Below are 24,550 nucleotides of genomic sequence, written 5' to 3' on the forward strand. Positions count from 1 at the left end.
CCATGCTGACCGCAGACACGTGTCTGCGCCTTCCTACCAGTTTGGGGACAGGGTCTGGCTGTCATCTCGCAACCTCCGACTTCATGTTCCCTCACTGAAGTTTGCACATCAGTTTATTGGGCCTTTCCGTATCGTTTGCAGGATTAACCCAGTGGCTTACGCTTTGGACCTTCCTCCTAGTATGCGCATCTCAAATGTGTTTCATGTCTCCTTACTGAAACCGTTGGTCTGCAACTGATTTACCACCTCGGTGCCACTTCCTCACCCTATACAGGTTGAGAACCATGAGGCGTATGAGGTACAATCCATTGCTGACTCCTGTAGGCTCCGTGGGCACATACAGTACCTGGTGCATTGGAAGCGGTACTATCTGGAGGAATGCTCCTGGGTTTCATCCTCGGACATACATGCCCCTGTCCTCCGCGATTTCCATAGACGTTTTCCCCTCAAGCCTGGTGGCCCTCAGAGGGAGAGGGTTCATTGAGGAGGGGTTACTGTCAGTGCGGGCTTAGCCCTTCCTTCTGGGGGCTGGCTGCCCAGCTGCCGGCTAATTGCCAGCTCTCATCTCTCTCCACGGTTACCCAGCTGTTCCTGATCCTGCTCATCTGACCTGCCTACTTAAAGCTGTCCAGCTCACTTCATCCCTGCCTTTGCCTTGGTCACATCACAAGAAACCATCTCCTGCATTCCTGTTCAAAGACTGGCTTGCTGACATCCCTTCTGGCTCCTTATCCTGCTTGCTGTCCCTCCACTTGGATCCCTGACTTCTGGCCTGGCTGATTACCCGATCTGGTTATTGAACTCTGGCCTGGCTGACTACTCGATCCGGTTACTGGACTCTGGCTATGCTTTGACTACGCTTACTCTATTTAACTTTTTATTTTCTATTAATAAACAAGTGTGATTTAATTGTACTTCTGTCTTGGCCTGGTTCGTGGTTTCTGACAGGGACACTGTACACGTTATATCTGTAGTCTCGTGGTCCCTGTGGAAGTCCATGTGTGGACATTTCTACCTATGAGAAATGACAAGATAAATCCACCTTAGACTTTCTCCACACCTGGAGTGTGCTGAGTTCTTGGATAACGTCCCTTTTGAGGATTCTTCTATCCTTCCAAACAAATGTATGAAATCCTTGATGAGTCCTCCTCCTATGTGATCTAGAAGATCTTGAATCACAAAGACTTTATGGATGAAGTGGATGACTCAGTTTATATATTATTTATTGCTTTACAGCTTTTTTCACTCCAGGTTTAATTATTTTATTTATATAAGCATTGAAGGAAGTGTTCTTACTTTGAGAGATCTCCACTACCATTCCTATCTGACCAATACATAATTGCAATTTATGTTTAACATCTTCAATATGAGTGGATTGGTAGATATATATATTTATGCTTTTAGATATATTTTTGTATTTTTTTCACCAAAAGTATCAGTTTTGGGGGGTATCTGTTTAATTAGCTATACATTTGTTGTGACCTTGTGTTCTGTGTCTTTAAGACATTTCTACTTGTAATAAAAATATAGGTTTTAAACAATTTGTTACATATGAACTGTATATATTTTTCCTTACATTTTTTTTTTGCGTTATATTTGAACTTCTGTAGTAGCTCTGTAAGATATTTCACAGGAGTGGTTACTATGAGACATTTCTAGGGGCTGCAGTTCTGCTGAACTCCACAAGGTGGTGATCTCACTCATATTTAGACAGGAAGTTTCTATGGAATGCAGACAGGAAGTGATGTCAGTTACAGACAGGAAGTGATCTGAAATAAAGACAAGACATTCCATTTGGCAGGGAAGAGAAGACATTGTTGAAAGTAACAGCAAAGGAGGTAATAAAATCTTATTTTCTATTTACACACACCGGGTTCACCTCCGCCGATCACTTCCAGCAGTGCCCAGTGAGGCTCTTTGTTCTCGGTGACCCCATACATGGCACATTGCAGCCACTGAGATTCCAAAGTGATGACAAAGGCTGAGATGAGGTGCATGAATGGGGGGGTCTGTACTGGGGTGCCAGTCAGAGGGGGTTATGGGCAGGGGTGGCAGAGAGATGAGATAAGGAGGATGGATAGGAATGGGTGGGACAGATGAAGGGGCAATAATATGGGCAGCCTTGGAAGAGGCACATAGGTGTTGGGAGGGAGATGGGGAGGGCAGAGGGCTGGGCAGAAACTCCAGAGAGCAGCTGGCAGAGGTAGGAGAGGAGTTTGAGATGTGCAGAGAGCTGATCCTGCCCCTCCCCCACACACCGAGGTCCCCCACACCTCATACAGGCACTCACCTGGCTGGTATGGAGAACTTGGAGCTTGTGTCTGGGGAGGAGTTGGCTGATGTTGGAGGGTGCTGTGCCCCCGTGTTGGGAGCAGATCAGACACAGCAAGGGGGCTCTGCAAAGGCTGAATGTGCTTCACACTCTGTTCTCAGCAATCCTAATTGGTGATCACCAGGGGAACCTCCCCTCATTCTGACACTCTTTACTCTGGCAACAAGACCCTTTTTTGCTGTCTCAGTGATCCCCCCCCCCGCTTATTAGCGGAACACCATTGTCGCAAGTGTGACCTTTGTGACCGTAATAGTTCTGCCACTGGTTCTGAGTAAACTAGAGGAGCTGAGGGGTCTCTGAGGCCGTAGTGTGACTAATGGATTCTGCAAGCCTCTAAAGAGTTTACCTCATCTGAAGGACTCTGGGACCCCTGAGGAGGAAGTGTAGGTGAAGGACTTTCTGGGCCTCCTAGGAAGTAATAGGACTGAACAACTCTGAGAGGTTAGTGGGGCTGAAGGGCTGTGGGGGCTCTGAAGGGGGTAGTCAGGCTGTAAGGCTCTGAGGTAAGAGGGGGCTTCAGGGCTCATAGGGGCTCTTGGTCTCTGAAGGTCCTCCCACCCCACCTGCACTTACTTTTCTGACCTTCTTAAAGAACTCCTGCCAGCAAATGAAGGAATATAACAAAAAGGGGGATGGAAGGGAACCAAAACATTGTGGTACATAAGGTACCCACCGGTATTGTACCGCACACTTGTATTAAATGGGAACATAAAGAAAAATGTGCTCTGTGTCAGAGAGACGACTCAGTGCAAAGTGTCACATGAAGAAATCCTGGGAAATAATACCCGACTAATAGGGATAAATAAATTGATTAGTGAATGATTTGATAAATTATTAATTTAATTTATTGAAAAAGGATCAATTGTTAAAATTACAGTAATTCCACACCTTACACAAAAAAAAGACAAAAGATCTGGGGACAAAGACAAAGACACACATAAGACAGCGACAAGACACCACCAACAAAATTCATCAAATAGCGCTATAAATGTAATAGACAGTAAAAGGAACATCACCACCAAGCCTAATCAATTATAAATTGTATACAGAGGCAACGGCTATTGCAGAATTGAGGATAACAATGTAAGCAATGTGACATTGCATATAACAGTCCGTGGTAGAAATTGCAGGGTAAAATGACAAAATGAGTCCAGGGGATTGGAGAAAAGGGGGAGATGAAAACAGGGAGCCATCTGCAACTGCAGATATGCAAAGTCCTACAAGCTGTAGATAATAACAAGCTGTGTATCCTTTACACTGAACATAATCCAAATCAGCAGCTGATTGATCAATAAGGCTGTAGTGATTAATCGGAGTGATTCCACTGAACCAAAATCAATGATCAGAGGTCGGAGCCGGACAATAGTAAAGTTCTAAGTGGAAATAAGACAATAGTTCAGTCACACAGGACTTGATGATGAAAAGAGACCGTTATATGCGATGTCATATTCCTTCCATTATTATCCTCCATTCTGTAACCGCCGTTGTCTCCGTATACAATTTATAATTTATTAATCATTTATCAAATCATTGGCTGATCGATTTATTTATATCTATTAGTCGGGAATTATTTCCCAGGATTTCCTCATGTGACACTTTGCACTGAGTCGTCTCTCTGACATTTCTCTTCAGTAAGTGAAGGAAGCTTCACCTCACCATATCACTGGTCAAGAAGAATGTTCCACAACACAAAATACACCAAGACTAAGAGAACAAACCCCTCCCCCCGGTCGTCCTCCTCCTACCCACACTGAATTGCTATTGGAGAGCACAGAACAGACTCCTCCCCCGCAGTTCTGTACTCCACCATCAGAAACCTCCTGCTATCCAATCCAATGCCTTCTCTTATTGCAGAGAGCAACATCACTCCTGTCAGTCAGCAGGATGCCGGAGATTGGAGCCTTGCAGCCGGAGTTCTGGCAATTATCCTGATTAGCCGTTCCCCTTCTTGGACATCATGATGACCTAATATTGTCCTTACAGCACTGCCTCAGAGCAAACAAGTCAATGAAAGGATTGTATTTATCATTCCTTGTCTGCAGATCTAAAAATAAACAAAACCAGTTCAGAAACCAAACAAACCCAACAGGGAAAATGGAATATATGATCTGACAGGACAAGAGGGTCCCAGGAGCCCCCCCCCCCCCCAAAAAAAATATCATACTCTAAACAGCCCAAACTAAATGTGTTCCCATGGGGGGAGTACTTCTTATATGTATAGAAACCCTCCTATTACCCCCTCACATCCACATCCTATTATTGTGTGACTAATACCATCCAAATAATTCTTACTTTTCCGTCTACAAGGAGATCTGTATAGATCAAATGACGGCACCAATGAGGATGGAGGACCGGAGTCACATGACTGAGAAGATACTAAACCTCACCCTGGAGATAATCTACCTGCTGACCGGAGAGGTGAGGAGGATTCTGGGAGGTCACATGACATCACTCTTATCTCTATTAATAAAACACAGACCTGACCGGAGAGGTGAGGAGGATTCTGGGAGGTCACATGACATCACTCTTATCTCTATTAATAAAACACAGACCTGACCGGAGAGGTGAGGAGGATTCTGGGAGGTCACATGACATCACTCTTATCTCTATTAATAAAACACAGACCTGACCGGAGAGGTGAGGAGGATTCTGGGATTCTAACATGATATTCATATTGGTTCCTCAATACAGAGATTTCCTCTTGTGAAGTCAGGTGATCATATGACCATCACAGTGCCTCCATGTGACTCCCTAAAACCTGAGAGACACAACATGGAGAAGATTCTAGAAGTCACCAAGAAGATGATGGAGCTGCTGACAGGAGAGGTGAGGAGGATTCTGGGAATTCTGGGACATTATCCAGTAACAGACAAGGGATGTGTCTGGATGGTGACTGTATCATTGTGTGTGTCAGGTTCCTATAAGGTGTCAGGATGTCACTGTCTATTTCTCCATGGAGGAGTGGGAGTATTTAGAAGGACACAAGGATCTCTACAAGGACGTCATGATGGACAATCAGCAGGATTTGAGTTTTGTGAAGAATGTAAGGAAGGAATTTCCCCGGAATGAGATGATATTGAACCTCACCCTGGAGATCCTCAGCCTGCTGACTGGAGAGGTGAGTGTAATGAAGGGGTTAAATCTGACTCCGCTGTACACTGGGATGTATTCGGAGTCACTTTAAGTCTTCTGATGTTCTGCTAATCAATAACGACATCCCCACAAGTACTGTGAATACATGAAGTGTAGGTACTCTATGACATTTGGTTATAGTACAAGATGGCGGCATTGGTTATAAAAGAGAACAATTCCAGGTTTAGTCCAATCAGTGAGACCCATGATTACCAGCATGCCACGCCCACTGACCACTAAATCCATGGGTAACATTTCCTGGTGGGTCAGTGGTCCTTACTAGTAAAACATTAGTGACTCTATTATATGACTTCTAGAAGGAGCTATGAATCTAAACACGTTGTAATCATAGCATTGGATGGAGATGTCTGTCCTGTGCTGAATCGGGAACATTGTGGCCAATCCCTGGAGAATAAATATAGAGCTGACCATAGAGGTGAGGGATTATGGGAGAGCAGAGCTCCAGCCTCCTTCAGAAAAAATAAAAGTCCACAGCTACAAATACTGTACAAATACTGTAGCTGCTGACCTTTAATATTAGGACACTTACCTCTCCACCAATCCAGCGGTGTCTTCACCTGAGATGATTTTTCAATCAGCTCTCGGGTGCTGCCATCACCATTAGGGCTAAGGAAAATGGGCAGTGAAACCTTGCACCTTCACAGCCGGTTCTCTACTGCACATGCACAAAGCACGCTGTGCTTTCTGAATGGCTCAGCCTTTGGGGGGAGGGAGGAGGGGACCAAACTTTGGACTGAATTAATCTGTGAAAACTTAATCTGTGAAAACCTTCCTCACCGAAAGGAGCCAAATGTCGCAGTGGGGGGGGGTAAGCAAGTAGATCTACCACTTTAATGCATGGGCACTGCCCAGGGGCCCCTTGATAATCTTGCATTACATCATACCAATATTCCGGGACAGTCAGTCAAGCTTTTTACCAATGGAAAAATAGGAAAAGAAACTGTGCTGCGGTATACAAATATACTAGATATATACGCAAATGCGTGGGAAATGGTCTATAGGAGGGCCTATTGGGAGCTGCAGCTTAACTGTACCACATAACTACAGAAAAAATATAAAGAAAGATAAATAAGCTGCGCTACAATAATAACATACAAATTAAATAAAAAAGTGTTAAAATTCACCTATGTTCTGTACCACAGCGGCCACATCAAATGGTCAGAGTAGTGCAAATGCCACAGTAATCAATCTGTGGTAAACCCATATATGTGTTAGACAATAGATCTAAACTTAAATAGACTCTATAAATGAATAATGACATCTATGAAAAACAAAATTAGAAATAGTGACCATTAAAATAAAGTCCAATTCCGAGTGATACTAAAATTAAAACTTACACCCGTGTACAGGCCCGGATTGGCCATAGGGCAAACCGGGCATTTGCCCAGTGGGCCGGGGCCGCATTTCCTTGCTTTTGGAGCCAAGGCAGGCTACTCTTTAAGCCCACGCCAGTCCCCCGACCTTTCCACGGCTGCCCGGCTGCCAGTTCCGCTCAGGCTCAGCCATCGGCACGGTACCATGAAGGGGGAGGGGCTAGAGGAGAGACCTCTCCACGGCCGCCAGTGTAGTTCAGGCGTTGGTGCCGGGGGGCGTGACCACGAAGGGGAGAGGAGCCTGCTGCAGCCGGATCAGAGAGAACGTAAGTGTGGCCACCTGTAACCTGAATAGGAGGAGCAGTGGGGCAGCTGCATATATAAGAATCATTCTCTCCATCTTCCTCCCGCAGTCTGAATGCTTCTGCTCCTCTCCCCCTCGCAGGCTTTCAGGAACTGTGGGAGGAAGATGGAGAGAATAATTCTTTTATATGCAGCCGCTTCACTACTCCTCCTATCCTGCTTATCTCTGCTGCCCCCACAGTGCTCTCTACCCCCCCCCCCACAGTGCTCTCTACCCCCCCCCCCACAGTGCTCTCTATCCCCCCCCCCACAGTGCTCTCTACCCCCCCCCCCCCCACAGTGCTCTCTACTCCCCCCACAGTGCTCTCTACCCCCCTCCCACAGTGATCTCTACCTCCCCCCATTCTATCTGCTGCCCCCCCCCCCTTTGCCCTCTGCCTCTCTCTGTGATATCCATCTCCCCCATGCTTTCCTGTGCCCTCCGGCTCTCCCCCTGTGCTTTTTACCTCCCCCTGTGTTATCCACCTCCCCCATGCTCTATGCTGCCCCCCTGTGCCTCTCTACGTTTGCTCTCCACCTCTCCCCTGTGATATCCATCTCCCCCATGCTCTCCGCTGCCACCTGTACCCTCCACTTCTCCCCCAGTGCTATCCAGCCCCCCGTGCTCTCTTCCTCCCTCCTGTGCACTCCACCTCCCCATGCTCTACGCTGCCCCCCCTGTGCTCTCCAGCCCCCCTCAGTGCTCTCCAGCCCCCCCAGTGTCTCCACCTCCCTTCTGTGCTCTCCAATTTCCCCATGCTCTATGCTGCCCCCTGTGTCCTCCGTCTCTCCCCCTGTGCTCCCCACCTCCCTCCTGTGCTCTCCACCTCCCCCATGCTCTCCGCTGCCCCTCTGTGCCCTCCACTTCTCCCCAGTGCTCTCTAGCCCCCCTGTTCTCTCCACCTCCAGCCAGTGCTCTCTAGCCCCCCGTGCTATCCAGCCCCCCTGTGCTCTTCTCACTCCTGTGCTCTCCACCTCCCCCATGTTCTATACTGCCCCCTGTGCCCTCCGCCTCTCCTCCTGTGCTTTTCACCTCCCCCTGTGCTCTCCACGCCCCCCTGTGCCCTCCACCTTTCCCCCTGTGCTCTTCACCTCCCCCTAATGCTCTCCAGCCCCTCAGTGCTCTCCGGCACCCCCTCAGTGCTCTCCAGCCCCCCTGTTCTCTTCACCTCCCTCCTGTGCTCTCCACCTCCCTCCATGCTCTACGCTGCGAGCCTGTGCCCTCCGTCTCTCCCCCTGTGCTCTCCACCTCCCCCGTGCTCTATGCTGCCCCCCTGTGCCCTCTGCCTCTCCCCCTGTGTTTTTCACCTCCCCCATGCTCTACGCTGCCGCCCTGTGCCCTCCGCTTCCCCCCCTGTGCTCTCCACATCCCTCCAGTGCTCTCCACCTCCCCCCATGCTTTACGCTGCCCCCTGTGCTCTTCCCCCTCCCCCAATGCTCTCCAGCCCCCCGTGCTCTCTAGCCCCCCCAGTGCTCTCCAGCCCCCTGTTCTCCACCTCCTCCCATGCTCTACACTGCCCCCTGTGTCTCCCCCTATGCTCTCCACCTCCCCATGCTCTACACTGCCCCCTGTGCCCTCTGCCTCTCCCCCAGTGCTCTCCAGCCCCCCCCCGTGCTCTCCACCTCACCCATGCTCTATGCTGCCCCTCTGTGCCCTCTGCCTCTCCCCCAGTACTCTCTAGCTCCCCCAGTGCTCTCCAGACCCCCTGTGATCTCCGCCTACCCCCTGTGCTCTCCACCTCCTTCCATTTTCTCTACTGCCCCCCTGTGCCCTCAACCCCCCCAGTGCTCTACAACCCCCCAGTGATCTCCGCCTCCCCCTCTGCTCTCCACCTCCCACCGTGCTCTCCGCCCCACCCTGTGTTTTTGCTTCCCCCGGTGCTCTCCAACCCCCCACTCCCTGTGCTCTCCAGCCCCCCCATGCTCTCCTCTTCCTCCCTGTGTTCTCTGCCCTCCCCCATGTTCTCCGCCTCCCCCCACAGTGCTCAGTAGCCCCCCTTCTTCTTTCCTGTGCTCTCTGCCCCCCCTGCTTTTAACAGTCCCCCTCGCCCCACGCACCTTTGCCGGGTTTCCCCCTCTCCTCTCCCGTCAGGATGGAGAGTGGGGAAGGGGCCAGTTAAAATGTCATGGGCTGCTCATTCCAAAATGCCCGGGCCTATTTTTTGTCCCAGTCCGGGCCTGCCCATGTACATTTAACAAAAATAAATATAAAAGTCCTTCAATAAAGGAGAAAAACAGCAGATTCCTCCACTTGAGAATTGTGTGCGATCCACCACCATGTGAAGATTCACTTCTTACCAGAAGTCTTTGACCCCACGTTACAGAGGGTTTAAGTTTAGATCTATTGTCTAACACATCCCTTATGGGTTTACCACAAATTGATTACTGTGGCATTTGCACTACTCTGGCCATTTGATGTGGCCGCTGTGGTACAGCACATAGGTGAATTTTAATGCTTTTTTAATTTAATTTGTATGTTATTATTGTAGAGCAGCTTATTTATCTTTCTTTAAGCTTTTTCCTAAGCTGTCCCAGGATAGCCGTGTCCCCAGCAGTGTCCCAAATCTGGTGAGTGGGTACAGCAGCAGCCTGTCACTGGGCTAAATCTACAATGAGAATGACATTATTATTATACACAATTTATATAGTGCCAACAGTTTATGCAGCGCTTTACAATGCATAGGGGGGACAACACAATTACAGTACAGTTCAATACAAAAGGTACAGGAGGGCCCTGCTCATAGAGCTTACATTATAAAGGGAAAGGGTGGTGGTACAAAAGGTAATAGCTGCAGAGAATGATTTGATGGGGGTGGCTCGGGGACAGTTGGTTGGGTGTGGGATAGGCTTCCCTGAAAAAATTAGTTTTCAGGGATCTCTTAAAGGTGGACAGGCTAGGGGCTGATCGGACATATGGGGCAGGGAGTTTCAGAGGATGGAAGAGGCTCTGGAGAAGTCCTGAAGGCGAGCATGGGAGGAGGTAACAAAGGAGCTAGAGAGCAGGAGGTCCTGGGAGGAGCGGAGGGGACTATTTGGGCGATATCTGCAGATGAGGTTGGTGATGTAGATAGGGGCAATGTTGTGAAGTGTATTAGTCTAGCAGCAGAATTCATAATAGACTGAAGAGGGGAGGAGCCTGTGTAAGGGTCTGCCATTAAGGAGAGAGTTGCAGTAGTCAATGCAGGAAATAATCAAGGAGTGAAGGAGTTGCTTTGTGGTGTCATTAGTCACCCTGGCATGTGTGGAGGGACCAATGGTTGTGTTGTTGATATTAATGGTAAAGTCACAGGGGGGGACCATGAAGGAAATGATATACCCCCACTACTTTCCAGGAGTTAAGGAAGAACCCCGAGGTGGAGCATATTACCATTGTTGTTTGTGTGAGCGGGAGGTGTACAGCTCCGATCCCCAACAGCCTTCCTCTCCTATTCATCCCATGTGATTGGAGAGTACTCATTCCGCCCACATGAGCAGCAGCAATAGTAAGACGCTCCACCTTGGGGTTCTTCCTTATATCCTACAAAGCACTAAAACTGTATTATTACAATATTTATCTTTGTATAACACAGAACTGTACAGTAATAATGAAGAAATCTTCTGAAAATGAGACAAGAAGGAGATCTCATAATATGTCCACAAGATCCTCGAGAATCCAGAATCCAATCACCATCCCCCCACCTCCATCCCTGATCCCTCCAAGACACAACATGCAGAAGATTCTAGAAGTCACCAAGAAGATGATGGAGCTGCTGACAGGAGAGGTGAGCGGTGCTGGGAATTCTGGGACATTATCCAGTAACAGACAAGGGATGTGTCTGGATGGTGACTGTATCATTGTGTGTGTCAGGTTCCTATAAGGTGTCAGGATGTCACTGTCTATTTCTCCATGGAGGAGTGGGAGTATTTAGAAGGACACAAGGATCTCTACGAGGACATCATGATGGACAATCAGGCACCCCTCACATCACCAGGTAAGAGGAAACTTTATTCTAAAGGAGAGAGCAGTACGGAGGGTCCACCTAGATCCCCCATCATCTGATAAACACATAGAAACAATGTATTCAGTCTCAGGAGATGGGAGGCAGCAGTGTGGGACCTCCGCAACTTGCCTCATGTGAACGTTTAGGTCACCACGGATTACTGAATACCAATATTATGGGTCCTGACCCCTGCACTATATACTCTGTTGTACATTACATACTCCTGACCCCTGCACTATATACTCTGTTGTACATTATATACTCCTGACCCCTGCACTATATACTCTTATGTTGTACATTACATCATTCCGATACAATATAGTCCTATCTGTTGTATCTTATATAATATATTGTACATTACATTGTCCTGTTTTCTGCTCTCTCCCCTCTACCCTCTGCTATATATAAACATAATATGTATTCTCTTTTGTTACACCCATTTTCTACCAGCTGGATATTGTGTATCTGATGATTTGATTGGAGCACAAACTTTTACATATTGATAACATACTCAAACTTTGGAACCTTAAGCAGAAAGTGATAATGAGGGAGGAGTCAATAACCTAATAATGGTGTCCTTCGGGATCAGTCCAGTCTTCATCTTGGTTGTTCTCCCCCATCCTCACTCTCTGGCCTCTGGTGGGGCTCAGCCCCGCTGTTATTCATGACTAAATCATGGACTAAATAAGGAAGTTCAGGACTTCTTGTGTTAGGAAGAGGCAATGAGTGATAGAGGAGGTGGGGACACTCGTCCTATAATCCCCTCATCGCTGTCACTCCTATAAAATACAGGTCTCGTTGTTTCCTCACTCTCCAAGGTCCATGAATAAAGAAATGAACCGGTAGGAGATTCAGAGATGTAGGGCTGAAACCACTAATCGTCATAATTGTTTATAATCCATTATTAAAATAGTTGTCAGCTATTTTCATAATTGATTTGTTGGTCAGTTAATAATTGGTCAGTTAACAAAACGTCCCACACTCCGCTTGAGTGCTTTTGTCATATACCGATTCCTCCCAGTCTGAATATAGATATCAGATATTCCAAGCACAAAACAAGCTTGCAAGCACAAAACAAGAAGATAGTTGTTTAGTTGCTGAACATGGACTGTTTTATTAGAACCAAAATACAAGTCTTATATACAGTAAAAGAGGAGGTTCCCCCTCCTGCTCATATTACTCTAACAATAAACCTGTAACCAGAAACCTAATTACCATGAGCTAGTTTACTAAATCATTTACCCAGACTAGGTGACTAGATATGACCTCTGAGGGTAGACTTCACATCGCCTAGCTCACCGACTATACAATACACATTATCATAAATATCAACACAGATCACTGTAGATGACAGGCTTTCCAGATATTATTAATCAGCATTCTTTTCGCATACATCTGCTATATGAGTCCCAAGCATGCAGAGACAATCATGGCCTCCTTAATAATGTCCTGTTGCATTACATAACAGAATATCTTTCTAAATGCTTGTACCTCCCTAAAATGCCAGGGCCCATAGTCGGTAGGAAAGAGGCTAGCAAATCCTCCATCCCGGGTGAGTCTGTCACACTTTACATATCAGAAAATACAGCTCAGTACACATGAATATGTGAGGAGCAATGCCTGATGGGACATGTAGTCCTGGGCAAGAGAAGGAAGCAAGTGGTTCTAAAGGCAGAGGTTTTTGTACCTTCCTATAGGGGAACTCTATACGATAGGTTGTACCTTCCTATAGGGGAACTCTATACTATATGTTGTACCTTCCTATAGGGGAACTGTATACTATACTTTGCGGCTTCCTATAGGGGCACTCTGAAGTGAAGGCAGGAGGAGCCAGAAGTGGCGGGGGGTCCAGAAGAGGAGAATCAGGACTGCTTTGTGCAAAACCATTACACAGAGCAGGTAAATATGACAAGTTTGTTTAAAAAAGAAAGCCAACATTTAAAATGACTATAAGGGCTTAGTGAAGGAAAGATCAGCATCTGACCCCATGAATCCCTTATAGTGGTGATTATCTGCTGTTTTTGTACTATAAAGGAATATCTTGTTATCCCCATCATAACAAATGATTAAAAAAAATCATGCTGCTGCTACTAAATGTCCTATGCTGGCCATACATGGTTAGATTTTTGGATGAGAATATTTGCACAAGTATTTGTATGAAAATTATTTGTACATTCAATGAATGGACGAGTGTAGTTTGAAAATTTCACTTGCTTTTAACATTCAATTTTATAATGAATGTAACTTCTGACCACAAACCACATACACGATGTGAAAATTTGTTAGATCGAGAAAAGTTTTCTGTTCTGCTGCTTTGAATTTTTACCGTCACTGTGGTGGAAAATGAACGCCAATTTGACCCCACTGGGTAAATATTTTTTTTGAAAGAAAAATTTGTTTGTATACGGCCAGCATAAGTGATATCAGGTGCAGGGAGCGTGTACCCACCTACCTGTCTATGACAAGGGAGTCTGTCATCCATCATATTATATTACACTCCTGTCTGATCATCTGCAAAATAGCATTTTACCTCTTTTTTTTACATTTTAATAACATTGATCTCTGATTCTGATATGTAGCAGATTCTCCCTCTAATAATACTCCTATCTGTCTGTTATTCTCAGAGTGGATTAAATATCCAACTATATATCTGGATATTTATATTTACCGCTGTATATAGATATTCAAGAATATTAACTAAATTATATACCAACCTTTTTTGAGGTTTTTATCCAATTAATCAAAACAATAATTGGCCAATTAATCAATTCTGAAAATATTCATTAGTTGCCGCCCTACAGAGGACCCATTTACTAGTTACCTTGAGGGGGAATTGTAAGATCCTCAGAGACCAAGCTGCCTGATGTGGGCGGAGTCCTGGTTTAGGGGAACCAATCTGCCCCTGTCTAGTAATAATCTTTTTATTTCTATTTTAGTAGATGGACGGGAGATGAGGAAAACCTCAGAGGATCGTCTCACTTTGTCTCCAGACTGTGAAGTAGAAGATGAGGACATCACACAGTATAACCCAGGAGAAAACCCGGCTACTTCAAATGTCCATCCGGCACCACACAGTGTAGATGGACCATCATCTTCCTCTTATCCTGAGGAACCTCAGACTGTGAGGTACGGTGCTGTCCTTCCAACAGAGGAGAGCTTTTCCTGTACTGAGTGCGGGAAGTGTTTCCCTTGTAAATCCAAACTTAAAAGGCATATCGGATCTCACACAGGAGAGAAGCCGTATTCCTGTCCTGAGTGCAGGAAATGTTTTGCAGTGAAGTATAATCTTTACAGACATCAGAGATCTCACATGGGGGAGAAGCCGTTTTCCTGTCCTGAGTGCGGGAAATGTTTTTCATTAAAGTACAATCTTTCCACACATCAGAGATCTCACACGGAGGAGAAGCCGTATTCCTGTCCTGAGTGCGGCAAATCTTTTTCAGAGAAGGCCAGTCTTTCCACACATCAGAGATCTCACACGAGGGAGAAGCCGTATTCCTGTCCTGAGTGTGGGAAATCTTTTTCACAGAAGTCCCATCTTTACACACATCAGAGATCTCACACAGGGGAGAAGCCATTTTCCTGTCCTGAATGTGGGAAATCTTTTTCAGAGAAGTCCAATCTTTCCAAACATCAGAGAACTCACACGGGGGAGAAGCCATATGTCTGTCCTGTGTGCTGGAAATGTTTTTCTCAGAAGTCCAATCTTTCCACACATCAGAGATCTCACACGGAGGAGAAGCCGTATTCCTGTCCTGAGTGAGGGAATTGTTCCTCACTGAAGTCCTGTCTTCCTGTACATCAGGGATCCCACACAACCCTCAAAGTGTATTAGTGCCTTGAGTGCGGGAAATGTCTTCTATATGAATATTGCTGGACATCACATCTCTTATGTTGGGAAGAAGCACACCCTGATATACACCTCAGATATACTCCATGGCTGATCTTCATCATATAAGAAACCGTTCATAAGGAGCTATAATCAGCCCTGTATATACACAGTAAAATAAATATATATAAATATATTCCAATACACTATACTAGTGCTCCGTGCAAAAGGATTCCAGTGCCTAAATATATAAAGGAACAGCATCAAAATAGGGAGATCTAATGATGCTCCCAAACAAATGCATAAATTGTCCACAAATGCTGAGTTTGTACGACGAGAAACTATCCAGAGAATCATTTTAAAACAACAATTAATCACTGTCAGTCCGTACTAAAACAGCTCCTCTTACTGGCTTATAATCTGTCAGGGGTAATCACCTGTTTTATCCTGCTACTTCTCTTGTAAATCCTCATAAAGTTATGGATATTGACATAAAACAAGAGAAATACATCATTGTGCAGTGAACCAAAACTCTTAAAAGGTTTGAAGAAAAATTAAAGCTTATCCACTCACATCTACCAAGATTAACCAAGGCTTATATGCAAACAAATTGACGCCTAGCGATTAATGCAAGGTTAGGTGAATACATAGACAAATTCCTACAGCCTTTAGTACCACAGACAAATTCCTATCTAAGGGACACCAAACATTTAATCCAGATATTAAATACCATAAAAGTAGTGCCGCAACAGAAGTATTTGTTAGCCACAGTTGATGTGGCATCATTTTATACAATAATAGACCATGAGGAGGCCATTCAGGCATTCAGATGGGCTCTGGACAAGTTTAGCAACATTATTTCCAAACAAAAAAGATTCATATTGAGATGCCTAGCATATGGACTGCAGCACAACTATTTCTGGTACAATACAGACTACTATAGACAGCTCAATGGGATAGGAATGGGTGCAAAGTACGCTACCAGTGTGGTAAATATCTTTATTGCCAAGTGGGAGGAGCAAGCTATATCTTCTGATATACCTGAAGATCTGATCCTATACAGAAGATTTATAGACGATTGCATTGTAATATGGAAAGGTGATGAAGATAGCCTGGTTAAATTCTTTGAGAGACTAAACGATAATCAGAAAAATATCAAACTCACCTATGTAATCAGTGATATAAGTATTAATTACCTTGATCTGGAAATACAACTGCAGGAGGGTTTAATAACAACTAAAACCTTTTTTAAACCTGTAGCGAGGAACAGCTACATACCGGTAGATAGCTGCCACTATGACCCGTGGCTTATTAATATCCCTAAAGGCCAAATGATACTCCTTAGAAGAAATTGCACCAGTCAAAACACATATCTGGAACAGGCTAAAATGATAGGAGATACATTTGTAAATAAAGGTTATAATGAAGATTTTATAGAAGATAAAATTCAGGAAGTCCTCCATTTTACCATGAGAAGAATTAATTCAAGATAAAGAAAAGAAATCTATACAACATCAAGAAATTACCTTAATAATGAACTATAGTAGCCAACAAAGGCAGATTTAACATATTAGAAAACATTGGTCTCTCCTTCAAGCTGATAGACAACTGCAAACGATCTTACCTAAAAAACCCTGTTTTATTTATAGGTGGGCACCTACTTTAAGGGACTTGGTAGCAAGAAATGTCCCGGACCCACCTAAGAAATCGGATGAATTCACTTTTTTCCAGGGAAAAGGCTTTTTCCCTTGTAGACTATGTTATGCATGCCGCAATACAAATTTTAATGGATATAAATATACAAATTTTGTGTCCAGTAGTACAAAAAAAGAATATGAAATAAAAGATTTTATTTTGTGCAGAATAGAAGGGGTTGTGTATGTACTAGAATGTACATGTTCCTTGCAATACATAGAAACTAATACAGGAGCATATAAAGAACATTAGGACTGGCTTCCCTAAACATAATGTTACACGACATTTCGCATCACACATCGTAATAAAGATCCTACTTGTTTAAAATTTTGGGCAATTGACAAATATAAACCTCAGTGGAGGGGCAGTAACAAAGTAAGAGGACTGAGAAAAAGTGAATCAAGATGGATCTTTGAAATGTATACCCTCTCGCCTAGGGGTTTAAATATTGATTTAAATTGTTATATTTCAGACTATTCAATTTTAACTTTCTTATTTTAGCAATATGCCTATGTTATTTTATCATGAATTGGTTACTTCCATATATCGCCACGGGGGGTGGTGGTGATTGATAGGTATAATATAAGTGATGAGTGTAATCCCAGATTGTGAAGAATGTTATTCCATATTGTGACCACTAGAGGGAGTTTTTTTAAATCATGTTTTTACCTACTGTATGTGTCTAATGATGGTTTTAGAGTACCTAGTGCTATTATTGTGGTCCTCTTTTTAGTTTTTAATAACAGATGTTCCAGTTTTTTATTGTATGTTTTGCAATTTGATTTTATTATTAAAGTATATGTCTACAAATTGTGAATATGACAGCAGTAATCATCGCTTGTATGCGCTAAATAGTATGATGATCCAATGACGACCGACATCACTATGGCAACCGGGATGCTGGTCTGTGTATAAATACGGAGCTCTGTCTGTCACGTGGCTACCCTTGAAAAAGTCATGTGACGTGTCGCAACGCATTGAGAGGAGTCAGTGACGACATCCAGTGTGCATGTCAGTAAGCACTGTGGATGCGGTGAGAGGATATATTGTGCTTGGTGTCAGACTGTTTGCATATAAGCCTTGATTAATCTTGGTAGATGTGAGAGGATACGCTGTCATTTTCCTTCATACCTTTTAAGAGTTTTGATTCACTGCGCAATGATGTATTTTTCTTTTTTATGTCAATCTCCATAACTTTAACTTTACTATAGTGCCGCAGCGCTAATGCATGCAAATTTGCACTATTTAGCGCTAAACCGGTATTTTCTAGGTGAGAAAATACTCCCAAAATCGAATTTACTATAGTTCCCTGAAACTAAATAGCGTCCAAATCCTTACTCTGCTAAAACCTGGAGAATTGCACATGGAAATAATGTTTAGAACATGATATAATTGCCTAAATAGTACTGAAATATGTGGTATATTATTTAAAGATAATCTGCTTTTACACTATGTGAAAAAGTGATTTGTACACTGAAATATCTTTAAAAGTCTGAGAAGAGATAAATTCCTCGTTTTTGTACAACTAGGTGCCAACACAACTGAGCATGCTCAGACCTGCAAATTGCTCTCATTTTAGCTCCAGTGTCTTTTTTTTTTTTTAACCAGGCACTATAGTAAATAGCAAAATGAGCGCTCTATTATAGTCCGATGCAAGTTTCAGCCACTGATTCTAATGGTACAATAAATAAATACTTTTAATGTTGAAACGAAATGCATCTTTCTCTGAAATAAATGTTCCTTGCAACAATGTTGCTGCTTCTATTTTTTTTCTCATCTATTTTGTTTTAGAATGTGGAATGTTTTGGTAAATTATATTTTTCTCAATTTCAGTTGTTACTCTTAATCTCACCACAATCTTTACCCAAAACTCACACAGGTGTCTTTACAAAGCACAAACAATACCATTGCTGATGGAAATTTAAAATGAGTCACTTTTTTTGTGCTTTTTATTATTTACAAATATTCATAATTTAACCACTTCAATACCGGGCACTTAAACACCTTCCTGCCCAGACCAATTTTGAGCTTTCAGCACTGTCGCACTTTGAGTGACAATTGCGCGGTCATGCTACACTGTACCCAAATGAAATTTTTATCATTTTTTTCCCACAAATAGAGCTTTCTTTTGGTGGTATTTGATCACCTTTTACGGTTTTTATTTTTTGCGCTACAAATAAAAAAATGACCGAAAATTTTGAAAAAAAAAATGTTTTTTTTTTGTTTCAGTTTCAAAACTTTGTAAATAAGTAAGTTTTCTCCTTCACTGATGGGCACTGGTGGGGCTACACTGATGGGCACTGTTAAGGTGGCACTGATGGGCACCAATGATGTGGCACCAATGAAGTGGCACTGATGAGGTGGCATTGATGGACACTGATATGTGGCACTGATAGGCGGCACTGATGGGCGACACGGATGGGTGGCACTGATGGGCGACATGGATGGGCACTGATAGGTGGCACAAATTGGCACTGATAGCTGGCACGGATTGGCATGGATGGGCGACACAGATGGGCATGGATGGGCGGCACAGATGGGCATGGTTAGGCACTGATAGGCGGCACAGGTGGGCACTGATAGGCGGCACAGGTGGGCACTGATAGGCGGCACAGGTGGGCACTCATAGGCGGCACAGGTGGGCACTCATAGGCGGCATTGGTGTTATACTGTACTAATGGATGCCTATCAGTGCCAAACAATAATGCATGCCAATCAGTGATGCCCATTCTGGGCACTGATTGGCATCCATTATGGGCACTGATTGGCATCCATTGTGGCACTGACTGGCATCCCTGGTGGTCTAGGGAGGATTACCGTTTGCTGGGCATCCCTGGTGGTCTGGTGGCGTCCCTGGTGGTCCAGTGTGGGCATCCTCGGGGGGGCTGTGCTGATAATCGATCAGCACAGACCCCCCCTGTCAGAGGAGCAGCTGATCGGCTCTCCTCTACTCGCGTCTGACAGACGCGAGTGAGGAAAAGCCGATCACCGGCTCTTCCTATTTACACTCTGATCAGCCGTGATTGGACACGGCTGATCACGTGGTTAAGAGTCTCCGTCAGAGACTCTTTACCGAGATTGTAGTTGCCGGGTGTCAGACTGACACCCCGCAACAACGATCGCCGCGATGCGCGCCCCCGGGGGCGCGCAGCGGCTCATAATCCTGATCACGTCATATGACGTCCGATCAGGATTATGAAACCACTTTGCCACCGTCAATTGCCTATAGGGCGGGCGGCAAGTGGTTAAGACCAAAAATGTGATATGTGTACTAACATCAGAAATCAAAATATAATTCCCAAAAATTTGAGGATAATATCACTATTCACTATTCTACAATGACCCACAAATAACCACCAAATATCACAGAATAAAGCAAGAAGAATAACTCTTGAGTAATGTAATTCCATCACCTGTCCAAAGAAGTGCAGTATTTATGTGCAGGAGGTTCTCATATGTGGCAGCTCTGTGCCTTAGAGGTTAGAACTTCTTCTTAGCATCCCTGAGCGTCAAGGTTCAAATCCCAAACATGCTGCTTCATGTAGAGAAGTTGTCTAATCTCCCAAGTCCTAAAACTATGTCTAAATGTAGTATTTATGTGTAGGAGGGTTCCACTACCTTTGTAAATCTTGACCCGATAAACTATATAGCCAAAAGTATTGGGACACCTGAATTTACACACACATGACCTTTAATGGCAGCCCAGTCTTAGTCCATAGGGTTAAAATTTGATTTGGCCCACCCTTTGCAGATAGAGAAGCTTCTGGCAGCCTGTGAAGCCTGTCCACAAGGTTTAGTGTGTCTATGGGAATGTTTGATCATGCTTCCAGAAGTACATTTGTGAGGCCAGGCACTAATGTTGAATGAGAAGGCATGGCTCGCAGTCTCTACTCTAATTCAGCCAAAAGGTGTTCTATCGGGTTCAGGTTAGGACTCTGTGTAGGCCAGTCAAGTTCCTCTACCCCAAACTCACTCATCCATGTCTTTATGGACCTTGCTTTGTGCACTGGAGTGCAGTCATGTTGGAACAGGAAGGGGGCCATCCCAAACTGTTCCCACGAAGTTGGAAGCATGAAATTGTCCAAAATGTCTTAGTATGATGATGCCTTAAGAATTCCCTTCACTGGAACTAAGGGGCCAAGCACAACCCTTGAAAAACAACCCCACACTATAATCCCCCTTCCACCAAATGATTTGGACCAGTGCACAAAGCAAGCTCCATAAATACATGGATGAGTGAGTTTGGGGTGGAGGAACTTGACTGGCCTGGATAGAGTCCTGAACTCAAAACAACAGAACACCTTGGGGATGAATTAGAGTGGAGACTTTAAGCCAGGCCTTCTCATCCAACATCAGTGCCTGGCCTAACAAATGCACTTGAAAGAATGGTCAAACATTCCCATAGACACACTCCTAAACCTTGTGGACAGCCTTCCCAGAAGAGTTGAAGCTGTTATAGTTGCAAAGGGTGGGCTAAATTAATTTTGAACCCTACAGACTAAGACTGGAATGCCATTACAGTTCATGTGAATTTAAAGGCAGGCGTCCCAATATTTAGGCCAATTATGACTCGGGGGTTTAGTACATGCCCCACACTATATAAGGCCGCCTGCATGGCAGCCTTGTGTAGTGTGTTGCGGCTGCAGAGAACGATAGAGAGACAATGTCATTTGATTTAAGATGGAGTAGGCAGGCGAGTCAGTTAGCTGCAGTTACATTGTATGGAGGATATATATGCATCCTAGGTGTTATACTGTATTCAGTTTGGCTAGATCCGTTCCTACCTTCAAGACAATTTCTGGTGTTCTTCTGATCCTATTAATACCACAGGCAGGCAGCTTTAGTATTTACAGTTAGTGTACTGAGTCCTCTGCACAGTGTGCACCTAAAGCTACCTGAAGACAATTGCTAGTGTTCTCATACTAATAATAATAAAGGCAGGCAGTTGATTCTGCTATCTGCAGTATAATCAGTGTGTGTGTATGTGTGTATATATATATATATATATATATATATATATATATATATATATATATATACACACACACCCCAGCAGTGCAACTACATCTCATTGCAGGCCATTAGTATGTCTGGAAGGCGAACAAGGAGAGGCAGACAGTCACAAGCCAATAAAAGAGGGCAAGCAAGCTCTGTGTCTAGAGACAACAGTGCTGGTCGTGGACACGGTGCCTCCTCATCAGCACGTGGCCATTGCACACGTTTTTCCTTTTTTTCGGCAGTTGGCCTTGTTGAGCTGCAACATGCCGAAGACTTGGTAGAGTGGATGACCAAGCCGTCCTCATCCTTTCTCACCCAGGCTCAGGGTACTTTGTCTGGCAAAGCAGCTGCCAACACAGCCTCTTCCCTCGGCTCAATGGCATCAGTCACTCCTTCCCTAGCCCCGCCATGTCCTCCTGAGGAGTCCCCCAAACTGTTTCACCACAGCGTTGGGTACATGCCCCAGGAGGATGCCTAGCATTTTGAAGGCTCTGATGATGGTACCCAGATAGAGGAAGGCAGTAACGTGAGCTCAGAGAGAAGGGGTGCCCAAGAAGGGCAGCAATCTGGCAGTCATGTTCTCCCAGCTGCAGCATACTGCCAGGATTGCTCCAGTGATGAGGAGGGAGGGAATGATGAGGTCACTGACTCCACATGGGTGCCTGACAGGAGGGAGGAGGAGGCACATCTCAAATGAGGCAGGATGCCCTCCAAGGGCCAGCTTAAGGGCAGCACACCGACTGCATCACACCGCAGAGTTCTGCATGTGAAGGGCGCTGCTGTCTCTGCACGTTATTCCAAAAGTTCTTTGGTGTGGGCCTTTTTTGAGACGAGTGCATCAGATCACACCACTGCTATTTGCAACATATGTCTCAAGCATATCTTGCTTGGCCAAAACATCACCCGCTTGGGCACCACATGCTTGATCAGACATATGTCAACCTGCCATGCAATTCGTTGGCAAGCGTACCTAAAAGAACAACACCAAAGAACAAAGCAGACCTCTCCTTGCTCCTCATCAGCTGGGATCTCCAACCCCACTATACCTTCAGTCCTCTCTGAAACCTGCACTTAGAGGAATGAAGGTGTAGAATTAGGTGTGTCACAGCCAAGTACTTGCGGGCAATCTGCTAGAGGTACACCGACGTCAGATTGTACCAGGCAAATTTTCCTGCCCCAGCTGATCCACATGCCCAGCATTTGAATGCTAGCTTGGCTAAACTGTTAGCACTTCAACTGCTGCCTTTTCAGTTGGTAGACTCTGCCCCCTTCCCTGAGTTTGTGTAATGTGCGGTTCCTCAGTGGCAGGTTCCCAAAGGCCACTTTTTCTCACGGAATGCAATTCCGGCTCTCTACCGGCATGTGGAAGGCAATGTCTTGGCCCCGCTGGACAGGGCAGTCAGCTGTAAGGTGCATATTACCGCTGACTCATGGTCCAGCAGGCATGGACAGGGATGTTACCTATCTTTCACGGTGCATTGGATGACTCTGCTGGCAGCTGGGAAGGATGCAGGACAAGGTGCAGTAATGTTGGAGGTTGTTCCGCCACCATGCCTCCAAAATGCTACTACTGGTGATTGTGACACACCTCTCTCCTCCATCCCCTCCTCTTCTTCCTCCATGACCTCTTCCTGTACTTTTTCCTCTGAACCAGCGGTGCTCCATAGGCGTTCAAGGGGCTACGCAAGTAAGCAGGCAAAAAGATGCCATGCAGTGCTTGAGCTGGTGTGCTTGGGGGACAGGAGCCACACTGGGGCAGAGATTCTGTCAGCTCTGCAGGGGCAGGCTCATAGGTGGTTGACGCCATGCCATCTTAAGCCAGGAATGGGGGTTTGCGACAATGGCACCAACCTCCTCTCCGCCCTCCAACAGGGACACTTCACCCATGTTCCCTGTTTGGCTCACGTCCTTAACTTGGTGGTGCAGTGGTTCTTGGGCAGGTACCCGGGCTTACAGGATGTCCTGAAGCAGGCCAGGAAAGTCTGTGTGCATTTCTGCTGGTCATATAATACCAGTGCTCGGCTGGCTGACCTCCAAAAGGAATTTAACCTGCCAAGAACTGCCTAATCTGTGACATGCCCACCAGGTGGAACTCAACGTTAGCCATGCTGCAGCAGCTGCACACGCAGCAGAGGGCCATAAATGAGTACCTGTGCGACTTTGGCACCAGGACAGGGTCAGGGGAGCTTGCTTTTTTCCCCCCACACCAGTGGGCTATGATCAGGGATGCATGCACTGTCCTGTCACCATTTGAGGAGGGCGCAAGGATGGTGAGCAGTGACAGTGCATGCATCAGTGCCATTGTCCCTCTTGTGCACCTACTGGAGCACATGCTGTGTGGAATAGTGGACAGGGCACTTGAGGCAGAACAGAGGGAGGAAGAGGAGGACTTCCTTACCTCTCAAGGCCCCCTTTATCCAGACAGTGTTCCTGCTGGCCCGCCGATCACACAGGAAGAGTAGGGGAGGAGGATTGTGTCAGCATGGAGGTGGAGCCTAGCACTCAGCATCAGCAGCAGTCTTCAAGGGATCATTTACAGTCCCAAGAAACCCATGGACTTGTACGCGGCTGGGAGGAGGTGGCTGCGGATCATGTCATCCTTAGTGACCCAGAGGACTCCAGACCGAATGCCTCAGCAAACCTACGCTGCATGGCCTCCCTGATCGTGCAAAGCCTGCGGAAGGATCCTCGTATTAGTGGTATCAAGGAGAGGGGTCATTACTGGCTGACAACCCTCCTTGATCCATGTTACAAGGGTAAGGTTGCTGGCCTTATCTTGCCGTCGAAGAGGGAGCAGAGGATTAAACATCTTCGGGGAGGCCTTGCAGAAAGGTTTGTGCAACGTGTTTCCGGAGCCTGGGAGGTTACAAATTCCTGGTCCAGGACAACATGTTGCTGAGGCTTCAGT

At 45.4% G+C, this 24,550-nt stretch overlaps 1 protein-coding gene across 1 annotated transcript; it reads left to right on the plus strand.

Moving 5' to 3' along the window:
* Window positions 1-1,764: 1,764 nt before the first annotated feature.
* LOC143989320 (uncharacterized) lies at window positions 1,765-17,461 on the plus strand. Its single transcript, XM_077489407.1, has 7 exons — window positions 1,765-1,838; window positions 4,640-4,750; window positions 5,024-5,158; window positions 5,247-5,450; window positions 10,710-10,901; window positions 10,988-11,111; window positions 14,057-17,461. Exons 2-7 carry the CDS (start codon window positions 4,658-4,660, stop codon window positions 14,881-14,883), a joined length of 1,575 nt encoding a protein of 524 aa, XP_077345533.1. The 5' UTR covers window positions 1,765-1,838; window positions 4,640-4,657; the 3' UTR covers window positions 14,884-17,461.
* Window positions 17,462-24,550: the final 7,089 nt, after the last annotated feature.

This window comes from Lithobates pipiens, unplaced genomic scaffold, assembly GCF_037356315.1.
Source record: "Lithobates pipiens isolate NorthernLeopardFrog02 unplaced genomic scaffold, aLitPip1_a1.2 Scaffold_18, whole genome shotgun sequence".
Taxonomy (NCBI): domain Eukaryota; kingdom Metazoa; phylum Chordata; class Amphibia; order Anura; family Ranidae; genus Lithobates; species Lithobates pipiens.